Genomic DNA, 12,288 nt, shown 5'->3' with positions numbered 1-12,288 from the left:
GCCTATGGGTGCCTCTCGCCCCAGGCAGGCAGGGGTGACACGGTACACGAGTTACCAGATAAAAGCAGAGTAGCAATTTATGCAAATCTGAAAACACGTTATTTTCTTAAACAGGATGATCCAGACAAGTCTGCATCTAATTGCCTAAACTACGAATTAGCCTCTCGGACTGCGGGTCAGCATTGCCCTGAGGGGGAACAACCTAAGGCCAACATTTGCCGAGGCCAACTCTTCCCATTTTTCCCTCACTGGCAAGAACTTAATGGGAAAACAATCACCTCCACTTCAATAAACTTCCCTTTATACCGCTGATCTGTGTCAGAGCCAGCCATCAGTGGTTCAGCATAAATTTGTTTATGATCAAGAGTCAGCTTAAGAATTATTTCACAGAAAAAACTTGAATCTGCTCTGGTTACTGGCACACTCAAGCCTCCAAAACCAGGGCAAAAGCCTGTGTGGAAATATAATGGGAAATATAAAGATCAAAGTTAATAAGTGGCCAGTTGATGGAGTGTGTGTGTGTGCAGTGATAAAGGCAGCCGCCTATCTTCCTCTGCACTTTGTTATTAACACGAAAAAGAGTGGGGCTGCAGTACAGACCTGTACTAGCTGGCTCACCTTGCTTCCAGCTGCTTTAAAAATTTTGACTTTTCAGGCAGCATCGACTTCACTAACAAACCTGAGTTAACCTGAAATTGAAAAATGTTTTTGCCTTTTTACCAAAGGTAAAAGCCAAGAGGGTATTTAGTTCTTTGGATGCAATTACTCATCTCCTTTCTGGGGCAGCAAGCACTTCAGTCTCCCATGACTGTGGTGCTGTTGAGGTCCTAAATGTGGATTATAACCGATCCACATAAATTTCCCCACGTAAATTGTTTAGCATTAGATCTGCAGTGGGTTTCAGTATGTTTTGAAGAATGTCAGTGTGGAGTGCAACTGCTTAAATTAGGAACAGTGGAGAACAAAGATTTTCTGCATAATTATTTGGTGTAACAATGCTTTAACAGGCAAACGCATCATGCGTGTATTCATTTCAAAAAGTCTCTCCCAAAACAGACTTCATTAGAATGATCTTTCAGACACAATCTTTTTCTAGGGCATGACTATACAGAAGCATATATATAAGCCATTTGTATTATAATTCCTAAGATTAAAAAAAGTAATGCAAAGAATGCTTCAATCTTTGAGGAGCAATTACTCAAACCCTTTGAAAAACAACTTGGGAAATGCTCAAAATTATAATGCCTAGAAACAGTCTAAGCTGTAAGAAGTTTATCTTTGCCTCATCCGTGTTCCCTCTCGTGTTTAAATCCCTAGAAAGGCAGGCACAAAGAACAGATTGCCGAGGTTGTTGCAGAGCTGCGATTTAATTCATCTCTCTCCAGCAGACATCTCACGCCAGTAGCATTTTGTTACCGATCCTTGGGAAATTGGAGCAGCTATCACCAAGTGTTATTAACTTGGACACTGCTGGAAGCCTGGACATTCACAATACCATTACATCGCCACAGTCGCATAGGAAAGCTGTGCTCTGAATGAAATAAAGGGCACTTGCAAGAGTATTAATTTCTAAGATTGAATAAACTACAATAAAACTACAACAGCAATTCTGTTCCATAAACGTCTGTAAGCCCCAAGCTTATACAATATTAACTGTGTGCTACACCATGTGCCTTGTTTAGTAATAAGTATGACTCTTTGTATCAGCTTTCCCCATTTTATTGAGAGTCTTGAGGTCTCTTGAAAGTCATAGGAATGCATCATAATCCAGGCTTTACGTTTTAGAGGATGAGGTTTATAGGACTGCAATACAAAGACTGCACCCTGAAGAACTGTGGAGAAAAATACCTAATCCCTCCCCTTGGTTTTTAAAGGCCTGATGTTAAAATCTGGCACTATTTAAACTTAAAACTATTTTCCACATCCAAGCAGCTGTAGCCTGAGGCCACAGGAGTTCTCCTCCCAGGGCATTCAGGTACAGCTCCCTGCATCACCTGTGCAGGCCAAATCTGGCACTTGCAGACATTTGTTACATCTACCTACCAAAAATAACTTTGATTAAGCCCCTGGAACCTCACGCTGTCTCCAGGAGAAGTAAGGACCCATTTCTTCAGTCCTGCCATTGAGGGGACAAGCACAGGTCTCTGCTAATTACCAGCTGGCCTCTCTTTGTTCGAGTTTTGCCCTAAAACTGCCGCAGCCCAGCACCCTGTTTGCAAGCTGCACAGACATTTCACATCTTCAGACTGAAGTACTTGGGCCGTAGTGGCTTTTGCTCTAGAAGGCACAATCATCCATGCCAGTAGTTCCAAAACCGTGGTTTGTAAAGCCACGGCAAGAGCTCTGCAGCACCAGACTGCTTCCAAGTTTAAACTGCAAGCCCAAGACAAATTGAGGATTAAGGTAGCTGCCTGCAGTCCAGAAAGTTTGGGAACCAAGGAGCTTAAGAGAATGAGCCCATCATTCCCTAATGGTAATCTCTCCACCCTTCTGCTCCGCTGCCACAGCTGCAAAGGGAAATTACAGCTCGCTGCAATCCCTTCTTTTGCGCAAGGGATGGGATCCAGGTCATATACCCATAAAATACCACAAACAGAGCAAATAGATACCAAAAGCTGACTGCAGCAGCCACAGTACAAATAGCTACCAATTGGTCCCGTCCCCACTGCAGAGCTGGGCTGCATGCTGTCACATCGTGCAGCCCAGGAATGTGTCCTGGGCAAGCTGGGGAAAGTCATCCAACACCCTCACCTCCTCGTTTAGTTGGATGCCTTTGTTCAGGCTGCTGGAAATAGTATTCCTCAGCTACATGGTTAAAAATAAACTTTTTCATCATTAACTCCTAATCCACTTGGGAAAACAAACAAACAAACAAAAAACAAACCACTCTAGAGCAGCCAGTACCATTTCCACATAACCTTCCCGCTAGCCCTTTGCTATTGTTACCACCATCTCCGTCAGCAAACAGGAGCACCTTTGCTTTGCTACCACCCTTTCCACAGGGAGACCACTGCCCATGCCTGCTTATAAAGCCTGGAGTTAAAGCCACCAGAGCTTGGAGCTTTGGCCATTTTGCTCCCAGTGTTTGCAGTTTTCATAGCTCTCTCTTTCCTGGCCTTGAAATGTAATCAGCCATTAGGAGGCAGATGTTTAGTGAGGAGTTTAAGGGTCTCAGCAGACAGCCAGCAGGCTTATTCTACAGTCAGGGCTGCATAACAAGTTGCATTTGCACTCAACTTTCTAAAAAATAGTCTTTATTCTTTAAAAAAAGACCACATTTCTTGGCAAGTTTGAATGAAAAGCTTCCTTCCAACAAGGCTAGGGGAACTACAAAAAAGTAATTTTACTTTTTCTACATATGTTGTTAGCAGCTCCCTCACTGAAATAGCTTGCTGAGCTGCAGCAGGCTTTGGGCCACTGCTCTGATGCCTTGAGCGTTGTACTGCAGCACTTCAGCGCACTCTGACTTTGGGTTAATAATGCTATCTTGCTTGAAATTGCACCCCGTGGACACACAACTATCTTCTACTAATCTCTTGTTGAATTTGGGAAGGCTGCAGCAAAGCCCAGACCACTGGCAACACAGCCCAGCGAGTCCATCCTCTTTAAAGCAGAAAGGGTGAAGAGGACAAATTTGCAATTCTATCTCATTCATTATTTTGGAAAGAGAGTTGCAGAAGCCAAAGACTTCTTTTCATCTTCTGCCTTGAAAGAACTTGGGGTTAAGAAAGTGTTTCTCCCTGATGCACCTGAAAGCTTAGAGAATAGATTTCAGTAATATCTAGGCTAGTCATATCACAAAAAGGAAGAGCTGTTTTGCTTTCTCTTTCAGGAATCGCAAGAATGACATTTGAAAGAAGTTGCAGTGCACGAGCCAAGCACTCAGCTATCAGGCTATGCCAAAACTGCAGCTTTGCACTTGACCTCCACTCCGCATGCCTCACCTCTGGGAACCAGCATTACAATGCTATTTACATAATCACAGTGTTTCCCTAACACAACTCCCTGGCTGCTTTTCCCTGTGCTCCATCAAGATGTGTCTGTATTGGATAGGGAGGTAAAGGTCGTGTCAAGGATAGCTCTCAGTTTGCCAGTAGAGGGAGAGGATAAAAGATCCAGATTTTGGAGGGTGGAGAGGATTAATGCTCACTATCTCTTTTACCCTTAAAAAAAAAAAAAAAAACACAGCAAAACAATCCCCAGTGAAAACAAAAACAAGTAAACCCTTACATTATACCAAATCACTGGAAGACGACAACACTCATTTATCTAACTTCAGGGAGCACTCTGAAAATTGAGTCAAAACCATGTTTTTGACTCAAATCAGTGGATATTCTGTATCTGTCTCAAGGACTATTACAAACGTACTGCACACTCAGCTGCTATCCACCTGCACAGAATATTACTTAAACACAATCTGATAAACTATATATTTTATTTTTTTGGCTCATACTACTAGCTTACAACAAAAACTTCCAGTTTTCAGTGAGTCCACGACCAAGGACCTGGGTGGGAATGATGAGCAGGGATGGGGAGGCATTTCAGAAGTGCAGCTGTTTCATATTGAACCCCGTCGTCAGGTAGCAGAGGCAGCACAAATCAAACGGAGGAAGAAAGGGGTAAGCATCCACGCACAGAAGCAGAAGGGAGGGGAGAAGCAGCCTAATCAAAACTAACAGCAGGATTTCTGCTCACACTTCAAACCGAGAGCAGCTAAAGCCCTTCATTTCTGGTTCTTGAAAGCAAACCCCTGGAGTCTGTGTGGAGAAGTGCTCCACAAAGAACTGACAGCCCTTTGAATTCAGCCACTTGCAGCAGAACTAGCCTCCTTCCGCCTCCCCCAACATTTTCCCATTCTCAGTCCTTTATTCACTGGTATTACTATTACACGCTTACTGACCTTTTCATTTATACGACAAACCCGAGCATTCACTTCTGGAGCCTGAGGTTCATTATCCATACTTATTTTAGGCAACTACCCATCCTACATTCTTTTCGATTTCAAGCTCTCTGGTTCTTGAGATGTTGCTTGAACCATATCTCTTGAGAAGTCTAGGTATTCAGCATCTTTTCTCCTTTTTGTTTGAAATTATGCATACCTCTTGGCTTCATATGGCTCATCTTAGTTGGACCAAGCACTTCTCCTCTCCCCAGCCAAACGTTTTTCCCTGAAGCACGTTTTACTATTTTAGCATCACAGAAACAACTTGGGAACCCAAATAATTTGGGCAAGCATCCAGTAAAGCTTAGAGGAACCTCTAAAAAGCCTGGACAGCCCCTTGAAAGTCATCAGGAAACTGGAAGTTGCTTTGTTATGCACTCTGGTGCATTGCAACAGTCCCAGTGCATACGTTTTAGCTCTTGGGCCAGACTCACAACCACCATACAGGAAACAGTAGTAGGGGGGTAAAACCTCAGAGCATGCCCAGCACTAACTAAAGCTTCCCAAAATTTGTAGCAGAATATCACACAAAGAAAAGCCAGATTTTCCAAAGTGTGCTGGCATACTTCAGTGTGGACAGGCTTTGTGCAAGCAACTTCTGCCAGCACACCTACCCTTTGCCAACTGCAGTCTTAAGTGTCTTGAAAAGAAGCACCAGCACCCTTGTCAGAAAATATTTCCAGCAGGACTGTGAAGGGATGCCTCTATCTCCACTCAGTTCCAACCCAGCATTAAACCTTGAGCCTTTAAGTGCTAAAAAGCTATCAGTGCTTAAACCAGATCATACCTCATCACACAGGGGAAAAAGAAAAGCTCACTAAATTTCCATATGCTGCTAAAAGTTCAAAACGAGAGCAGCACGAGTGTTTTCTGCAAGATGTATTGCTTTCTGATGGTATTTTTGCAGAAGATAGGATTAGTTTCATGCTGTCTTGCAGCGTGATCAAGGGCTATGTAAGGATGATAATTAAGTGAATTCTATTGCTAGCTGTCGCCAGTGATAAATACGATGCATAATTAAACAAGCGGCACCTAGACTGCCTGGAGGAAACAATTATTTAGTGCTTTCATTAGGACAGACTCATTTCTCTCACATTTTTTTTTCATTATGTACTTGTGTTTAACAAATCTGCTGAAAACGAGCAGCCTCATATTAACTCTCGTGGTGGGGGCAGACCCCCGTGTGTCACCGGACGAGTGCCCACCTTGCGAGTACAGGAGGATCTGCATCTCCAGCAGCACACAGGTGAAAACCTGCACCAGGTTCTCCAGACCCAGCAGCTCGAAGACCTCCCGCAGCGGGTAGTCAGAGAGCGGCAGCTCGTTGGGCCCAGGTCGCTGGCAAATGATGGGCTCGTAAACCCCATAAAACTTCAACGACCTGCCCGGGGGAGGCAGGGGCACCTCATACAGGATGTTGTGGATGTAGCTCTCCAGGGGCAGTGGCGGCGGCTGCTGGGAGGTGACCGCCTTGTAGAGCTGGACCAGGAACTTCTTGCAGGCTTGCATGAAGGGCAGAGGGGTGATGAGGCATATGCATTTGGAGACGTACAGCGTGTCCCTGCTGATGTCGTAGGAGTTGTACCGCTGGAGCTTGGCGAGGGAAGTGGCGTCACCCTCGTCGATGCTGCTGGCCAGGGAGTCCATGCTGCAGGAGGACGAGGCGCAGACGCTGCTGTATTGCTCCGCGTTGTGCATCTGGTACAGCGTCTGCATGGCTGTGCAGATCTGCTTGCTTGTGACCTCCTCGTAGAACGTGAGCACAAACCCATACGTACGAGAGCCATCTTCTCTGGTGATTATGAACGAATGCAGCTGCGGATCTCTGTTATCGGCCTGCGTCCTGAAAGACAGCCCTTTGGGCATACACAGCTGAGGAAAAGAGAAAAGAAACAGATAAGGTTATCTAAGCTATGATTTTATTTTGTTACTTTTGCTTTACGGGTACATTCTTGTTTTCCATTGCATCATAACAAGCTGTTTGCCATTACACACAATCCTGAAAAAAACATCCATGAAAAAAAAATAAATTTTGATTTATCACTCAGCAAAATATTTTGCAGTGATTGTAACACTTGTGGGTGTTTCTTTGGGACATAGCCTTGGTGATAACTTGAGGCAATTTTCCAGGCATTCCTCAGGAATTCTATCAGCCATCTAATACAAAATAACATGTATCCAGCAAAACATGTTTGTACATCAGCATGAAACTCCTCATGTTCTGACCAAACCAGTGTGATTACAAACAAAGAATAAAAGCTTTCTTTGTGTCTTCTATCTGAAGGAAAGAAAAAAAAAAAAAAAGAAAAAAAAAAAAAGGAGAGGCAATAGGGAGACCCTTCAAAGCGCTCCTGCTGTTCCAACTTGCTCTTCCACTCAACTGAGTGCCTCCCCTAATGTCTTATCCTGACCAGGAGTAATTTCTTCTGATGGCAGAAAAGGTCAAGAGAAGTAATAACGTGTGTTCTACCACATCCCACCCTGAACTTCATCTGTGCACCTTGCACAGACCACTCAACAGCCTGACAAAGCTGCTACCAGCCCAGCTGGCATTCAGACAGGTGGTCCAGACCCACCTCACAGCATGCTAGCAAACCCTTAAGTCATCTAGGACAGCTCCCATGTATTGTCCTAAAAGTTAATGTAAAGGGTAATAAGTGGCCCGGGGTTCGTAGGATTTAATTCTATTGATGGCTTTGCTGACATAAGCCATGTAATTGCAGCTTGAACCACTTTTAACAACATCCACATTTTCATACAAAAAGCTTATAGTTTTTACTGAGGCGTTAACAGCAGTACCAAAATCCTTCAATAAAGAAGTAAAAACCCTTTGTTTTACACTTTATTTATTCTGCACAATAAATATCTCAACTCCATTTTTCGGCAGACTTGCTTAATAAAATTCTATTTCTAGAATGTAGACTTCCAGCAGTGTCTATAGCCTTATCAAATCCGATCAGTCTGAAATCACAGGTTTGGATCTCAGCTCTATTGGGCAAATTTTCTTCGCTTTACAAAAAAAAAAAAAAAATACTTGGGTAAGCAAATTATATGTACGGGTGCGTTGCAGAATTGATAAGCACCAGGGAAGTTCACACTAACTGAAACAATTTCGGATGGCTGGGTTAAATAAATTTTCTTTGAGTCTTAAATATGATTCCCTCCTCCCTTATATGCCCACTGCATAGTCACAAAGGGACCCATCTATTAAGTTTCCACTGTAGCCCAGCATGTGCTGAATATCAGTATTTTAAGTCCCTGGCTGCAAACCCTGGCAAAGAGACTGCTGGGTTCGACCTCCAACAAGGCACAGGAAAAGGCAGAGGAAAAAACAAGATGTGAGAGCACTGCGGCAGGGAAATGACCAAGAGCCTCTGAAGCTGCTAAGATCAATGGGAAGGGCCAATGATCATTTTCAAGTGATGCAGTGAGCTCCATGTTTGCAGTTCATGCATGAAAACGTTTATCTTAGTGCCTTGGACATCAGTGACTCCATCATGTCTATATTTGCCACATGGACCACAGGAGACCATTGGGGAAAAGCTAACTTTGGAGGTGCTGGGGGTTTGAAAGCTCTGTGTCCTGGTAAAGCTGGCTGATGGGTACTAAAAAGGCAGTCAGTCATCTTTTCTGCATCTGTGTACAGCCACAGAAAACTATCCAAGATTACTGATCAAAGGATAAGACCTTGATTTTCAGAGCACTTTACTATTTACAAGAAAATTTAAACATATCTACCAGTGGGAAAATGTGGAATTAAATCATAAGTGCAATAAGGCTTATAATCAACACAGTTTGTAAAAACAAAAGGAAGCTGCACAAAGCAGGACAAAAAGACGTCAATTAATCAATACCCCCATCTCTAGAAGTGATGAGGAGATGCCTTTTTTTTTTTTCTTTTATTTTTTCCCCAAACACAGGTGCAGGACACACACACTGTAATCCCTCCCTCCAGCCTTCACCAGATTCAGATGTTTCTAAACCAAAGGCTCCCCCTGGTTCACTGCCATCAGCGTGGGTTCACATATTCTTCCTTAGATTCTCTATTTCATGTTTTGAGCCCCTCTATATTTTTCACTCTCACAGCATGCTGTGGCAGTAAGTATTGCATCTATGCTTATTGCTGTGTGGGTGAGGGATGCTTTTCTTTTTAAAACCCGCTCCTTCAAATTATGCTGAGTAGCCTTTATTTTATTTCAGTACGTGAAATCCTAAATGGACAATGCTTCCTTGGACTCTAGGAATATATGCAATTATTTACATACCTTGATGAACCGGAGGACTAAAATTGGGAGTATTATTTCCTAAAAAAAGATCACTTTCCTCTACAGAGACATTCAGCTTGGGATGACAGATGACTTGCAGAATGGCTACAGAAGATAGTACGTGACATTAGGCAGGGACAATCACTGAAAGCAGTGGGGGGAAGAAATATTTCCCTATTAAACAGAACTCTGCATACTTTGAAAGGGAGAGAAAACATGACTTGTAGGCAGAGTGATTTCTCAGGACTTCAGGGGGTTACTTTTAAAGCGACACGATGGTTTCAGAAGGCAATTGAAATTCCCTAGGCATCCAACAGTGCTGAGTTCTCACAAGTTAACCTTCAAGGATTTATGCATTTTCTTCTCTGAGGAAAATTGCTTCTGGAAACTCACATAAAGCAAACACATAGGCAGAACTAATACGGCAAGGCAAGATCAGAAAGGCCAATAATTGCCTCAAGGGACTCTGTGGAGGTGGATATTACTTTAAATGATGTTTCAGATCAAAACAATAAAGAAGTTTTCCAAAAGATGATTTAAAAGACCATTAAATACTGCTGCTGTTAGTAAATGCTTTTTTTTTTTTCCTTTCCTCCAAAGACATTACAAATAAAAGATGTGTTCTTCAGCTATTTGATTTCAGCTGAATGCAGCTCGTTCAATTATTTTATTTTAATAGGTCTCTTGCTGGTTTGGGTATTCCATTTTTGTCTGATAATATGATCACAATTCATGAATACTAGACGTTTTCAAACGTAATGTGGGGGACAGATAATGCAGCAATTCCAGTTATTGCCTCTTTCTGCCATATTCCTGCTGCACACCCCCATCACTCCGCCTCTTCTGAACACCCCTAATTCAGAGGCAGAACTAAAAAGCAGAAGTAGCCTCTGCAGTTGAGTTATTATCATCTTAACTGTGCTTGTCAAGCATCGTTCTGATTCTTTTGTGCCTATTATATACACAAAGTAATGTGGAGACCAACCCAAATATTGCACCATCTCCATCAGTGCACATTTGGAAGCAGAGAACAGAAATTCCCAGCTGTCAGCGGGCAGAGTGACTGATACTGGCATCAGGCTCATCTCTGCCTTTCTGTGCGTGACTGCAGTGCCACACTGTCAGCTCTCAGTGTCATTGCTACCTCCAGCTCCTGTGTTTTCATGTTGAATATTTGGCACAATGCTAAAAAATAAAAAATAAGATAAATTCAGCAGTAAGGGAGATGATCTTTGGAGATTTCCAGACCTTCACGATTGCAGGAAAATTTCAAACTGTGAACTAAATGTAATTCAGGCTGTGTTTTCAAAAGCCATTTATTTATTTATTTATTTATTTATTTATTTATTTATTTATTTATTTATTTATTTATTTTTAATGTGTTCCCCATGTCTCCATCAGCCTGAGGGCCATGAGATTCTCCTGATCTCATCTCTGCATCATAAGCAGAGGTTAGTTCTGATTTACTCGTATGCAGTCCTACCTTCCTCAAGTGTGAGGCGCATCTGAACTAGATTAGGGGGAAGGGGCTCCTTAATTTTCTAATTTTGAGTTAGACCCAATAGGCAGTTTTGAAGATAGTTAGAATCGGTAATACTGCTTTAATGATATTATTACAATTGTTTACTTTTAAATCACAAAACAAATAGCTTTTTCTATGCTAGAAAGCTTATCTTAAACAACAATAGTCTGTTGTCTCTGTCAGGAATCATTCATAATAAACACTCTGGTGATTTTGGCAACATCCTGTGAATATCAACTTTTTGGGAAATTTTCCAGTGGTCTTTTAATTCTCAATGCCCCTGTATAAATTTCCAGAAGCTGTTTTCTCCTCTCTTGCCCAGTCATGAGACTTAGCCACACTGTCAGACTTGCAAATTCAGCTGAGAAGAAAGAGAGATACAGAGGACGCGTTGTTGTAGAGGTACCATTAAAAGTGATCACCTAGCAAAAGCTGTGGTTTAGGCAAGTTCAACCTTCTGAGTAAAGAGACCTTGTGACACGCAGCATCAAGATTTTTGTTGTACTCAAAAATTTCACATAAATATTAGTCTCTCAGGAATTCCTGGATTTGCCTCCTTCCCACCTGATGTGTATCCTGGGTGACTGCAACCTCCTCAGTCAGCCACTGAGACAGTGGTTAGACTCGTTTCATCACATAGTATATTTAATTAGAAGCAGCCAGGTAAATACAGCATCTTATTTTTGTTTTGCTTGAAAGCACTGTGTATTTTCACAATATCTCCTCCTCTGCAGCAGTTCAACCAGCATGCATATTTGGTGCATTTAGTCCCAGCAAAAGCTCCCTGTGCACCATATCACGAGCACTGGTTGTAAACAACCCAGGAATCATTTTAGACTAGAAGTTGGTAGGAAACAACAGCTCTAGAAGGGAATTTCTTTACCTACCATGTTGACTGCATCCTGGTCAAAGGGGTTCCACTCAATGTTCTGAGGATAATGGGCCAAAACCTTGGACTTGAAGGTTCTTCTTAAGGGACTCTGGTCAAAATTCTCTCCTGCAACAAGTGAAAAAATAACGTCACAACAGTGAGCCTTCCAAGAGAGCTGGCCTGGGCAGCTTTCATTCACTTCATTATGTATTTATTTATTTAGGTGAAATCTGACATGCATTTTCCCAACAGATGTACCATTTTTGAAAGAGAATCAAAGATGCACACTCAGTCTAACCTTAACCTTCTTCCCTTAAAATCTTAGCACAGTTGCAATGCAGCTTCCAGCTGAGTATTTTCTGCATGAAAATTTATCGTTAAGAGAAAAAATACTGATGGAGTTTTATGGAAAAAGACCCTGTAATCAACTGGATCTCCATAATCTCTGTATTTCTCTGTAGTTTCAATAGTGAGATAGGGCTTTACTTAGATGCTGAAAGAGCTCTATCTCAAGTTTGTAAGAAATGGTCAATAAAAAGTACAAGCACCTCTCAGTTATTACAAATTATTTAAGGATTTGTTACAGATTATGTTTTATATCCCAAGTTCTGCACAAAGATTAAACTTTTATTTTTTCTATGTCAGATTTCAAGGACAGATGTTTTCCACGCAGAGAAGAATGAAATCA

At 42.1% G+C, this 12,288-nt stretch overlaps 1 protein-coding gene across 6 annotated transcripts in view; it reads right to left on the bottom strand.

Moving 5' to 3' along the window:
• DENND5B (DENN domain containing 5B) overlaps window positions 1-12,288 on the bottom strand; it is a 109,328-nt gene that overhangs the window by 47,513 nt on the left and 49,527 nt on the right. For all 6 annotated transcript variants that reach the window (XM_038185013.2, XM_038185027.2, XM_038185023.2 and 3 more), the window contains 2 exons: window positions 11,617-11,726; window positions 6,148-6,814 (listed from right to left, as the gene is read on the bottom strand). In XM_038185013.2, the coding sequence (XP_038040941.2) occupies window positions 6,148-6,814; window positions 11,617-11,726 (777 nt within the window). The remainder of the gene's footprint in view (window positions 1-6,147; window positions 6,815-11,616; window positions 11,727-12,288) is intronic.

The sequence above is a fragment of the Anas platyrhynchos genome, chromosome 1, assembly GCF_047663525.1.
Source record: "Anas platyrhynchos isolate ZD024472 breed Pekin duck chromosome 1, IASCAAS_PekinDuck_T2T, whole genome shotgun sequence".
NCBI classification, from domain to species: Eukaryota; Metazoa; Chordata; class Aves; order Anseriformes; family Anatidae; genus Anas; species Anas platyrhynchos.
Note: the sequence above shows the minus strand (reverse complement) of the source record. Positions and strands in the feature narration are given on the sequence as shown.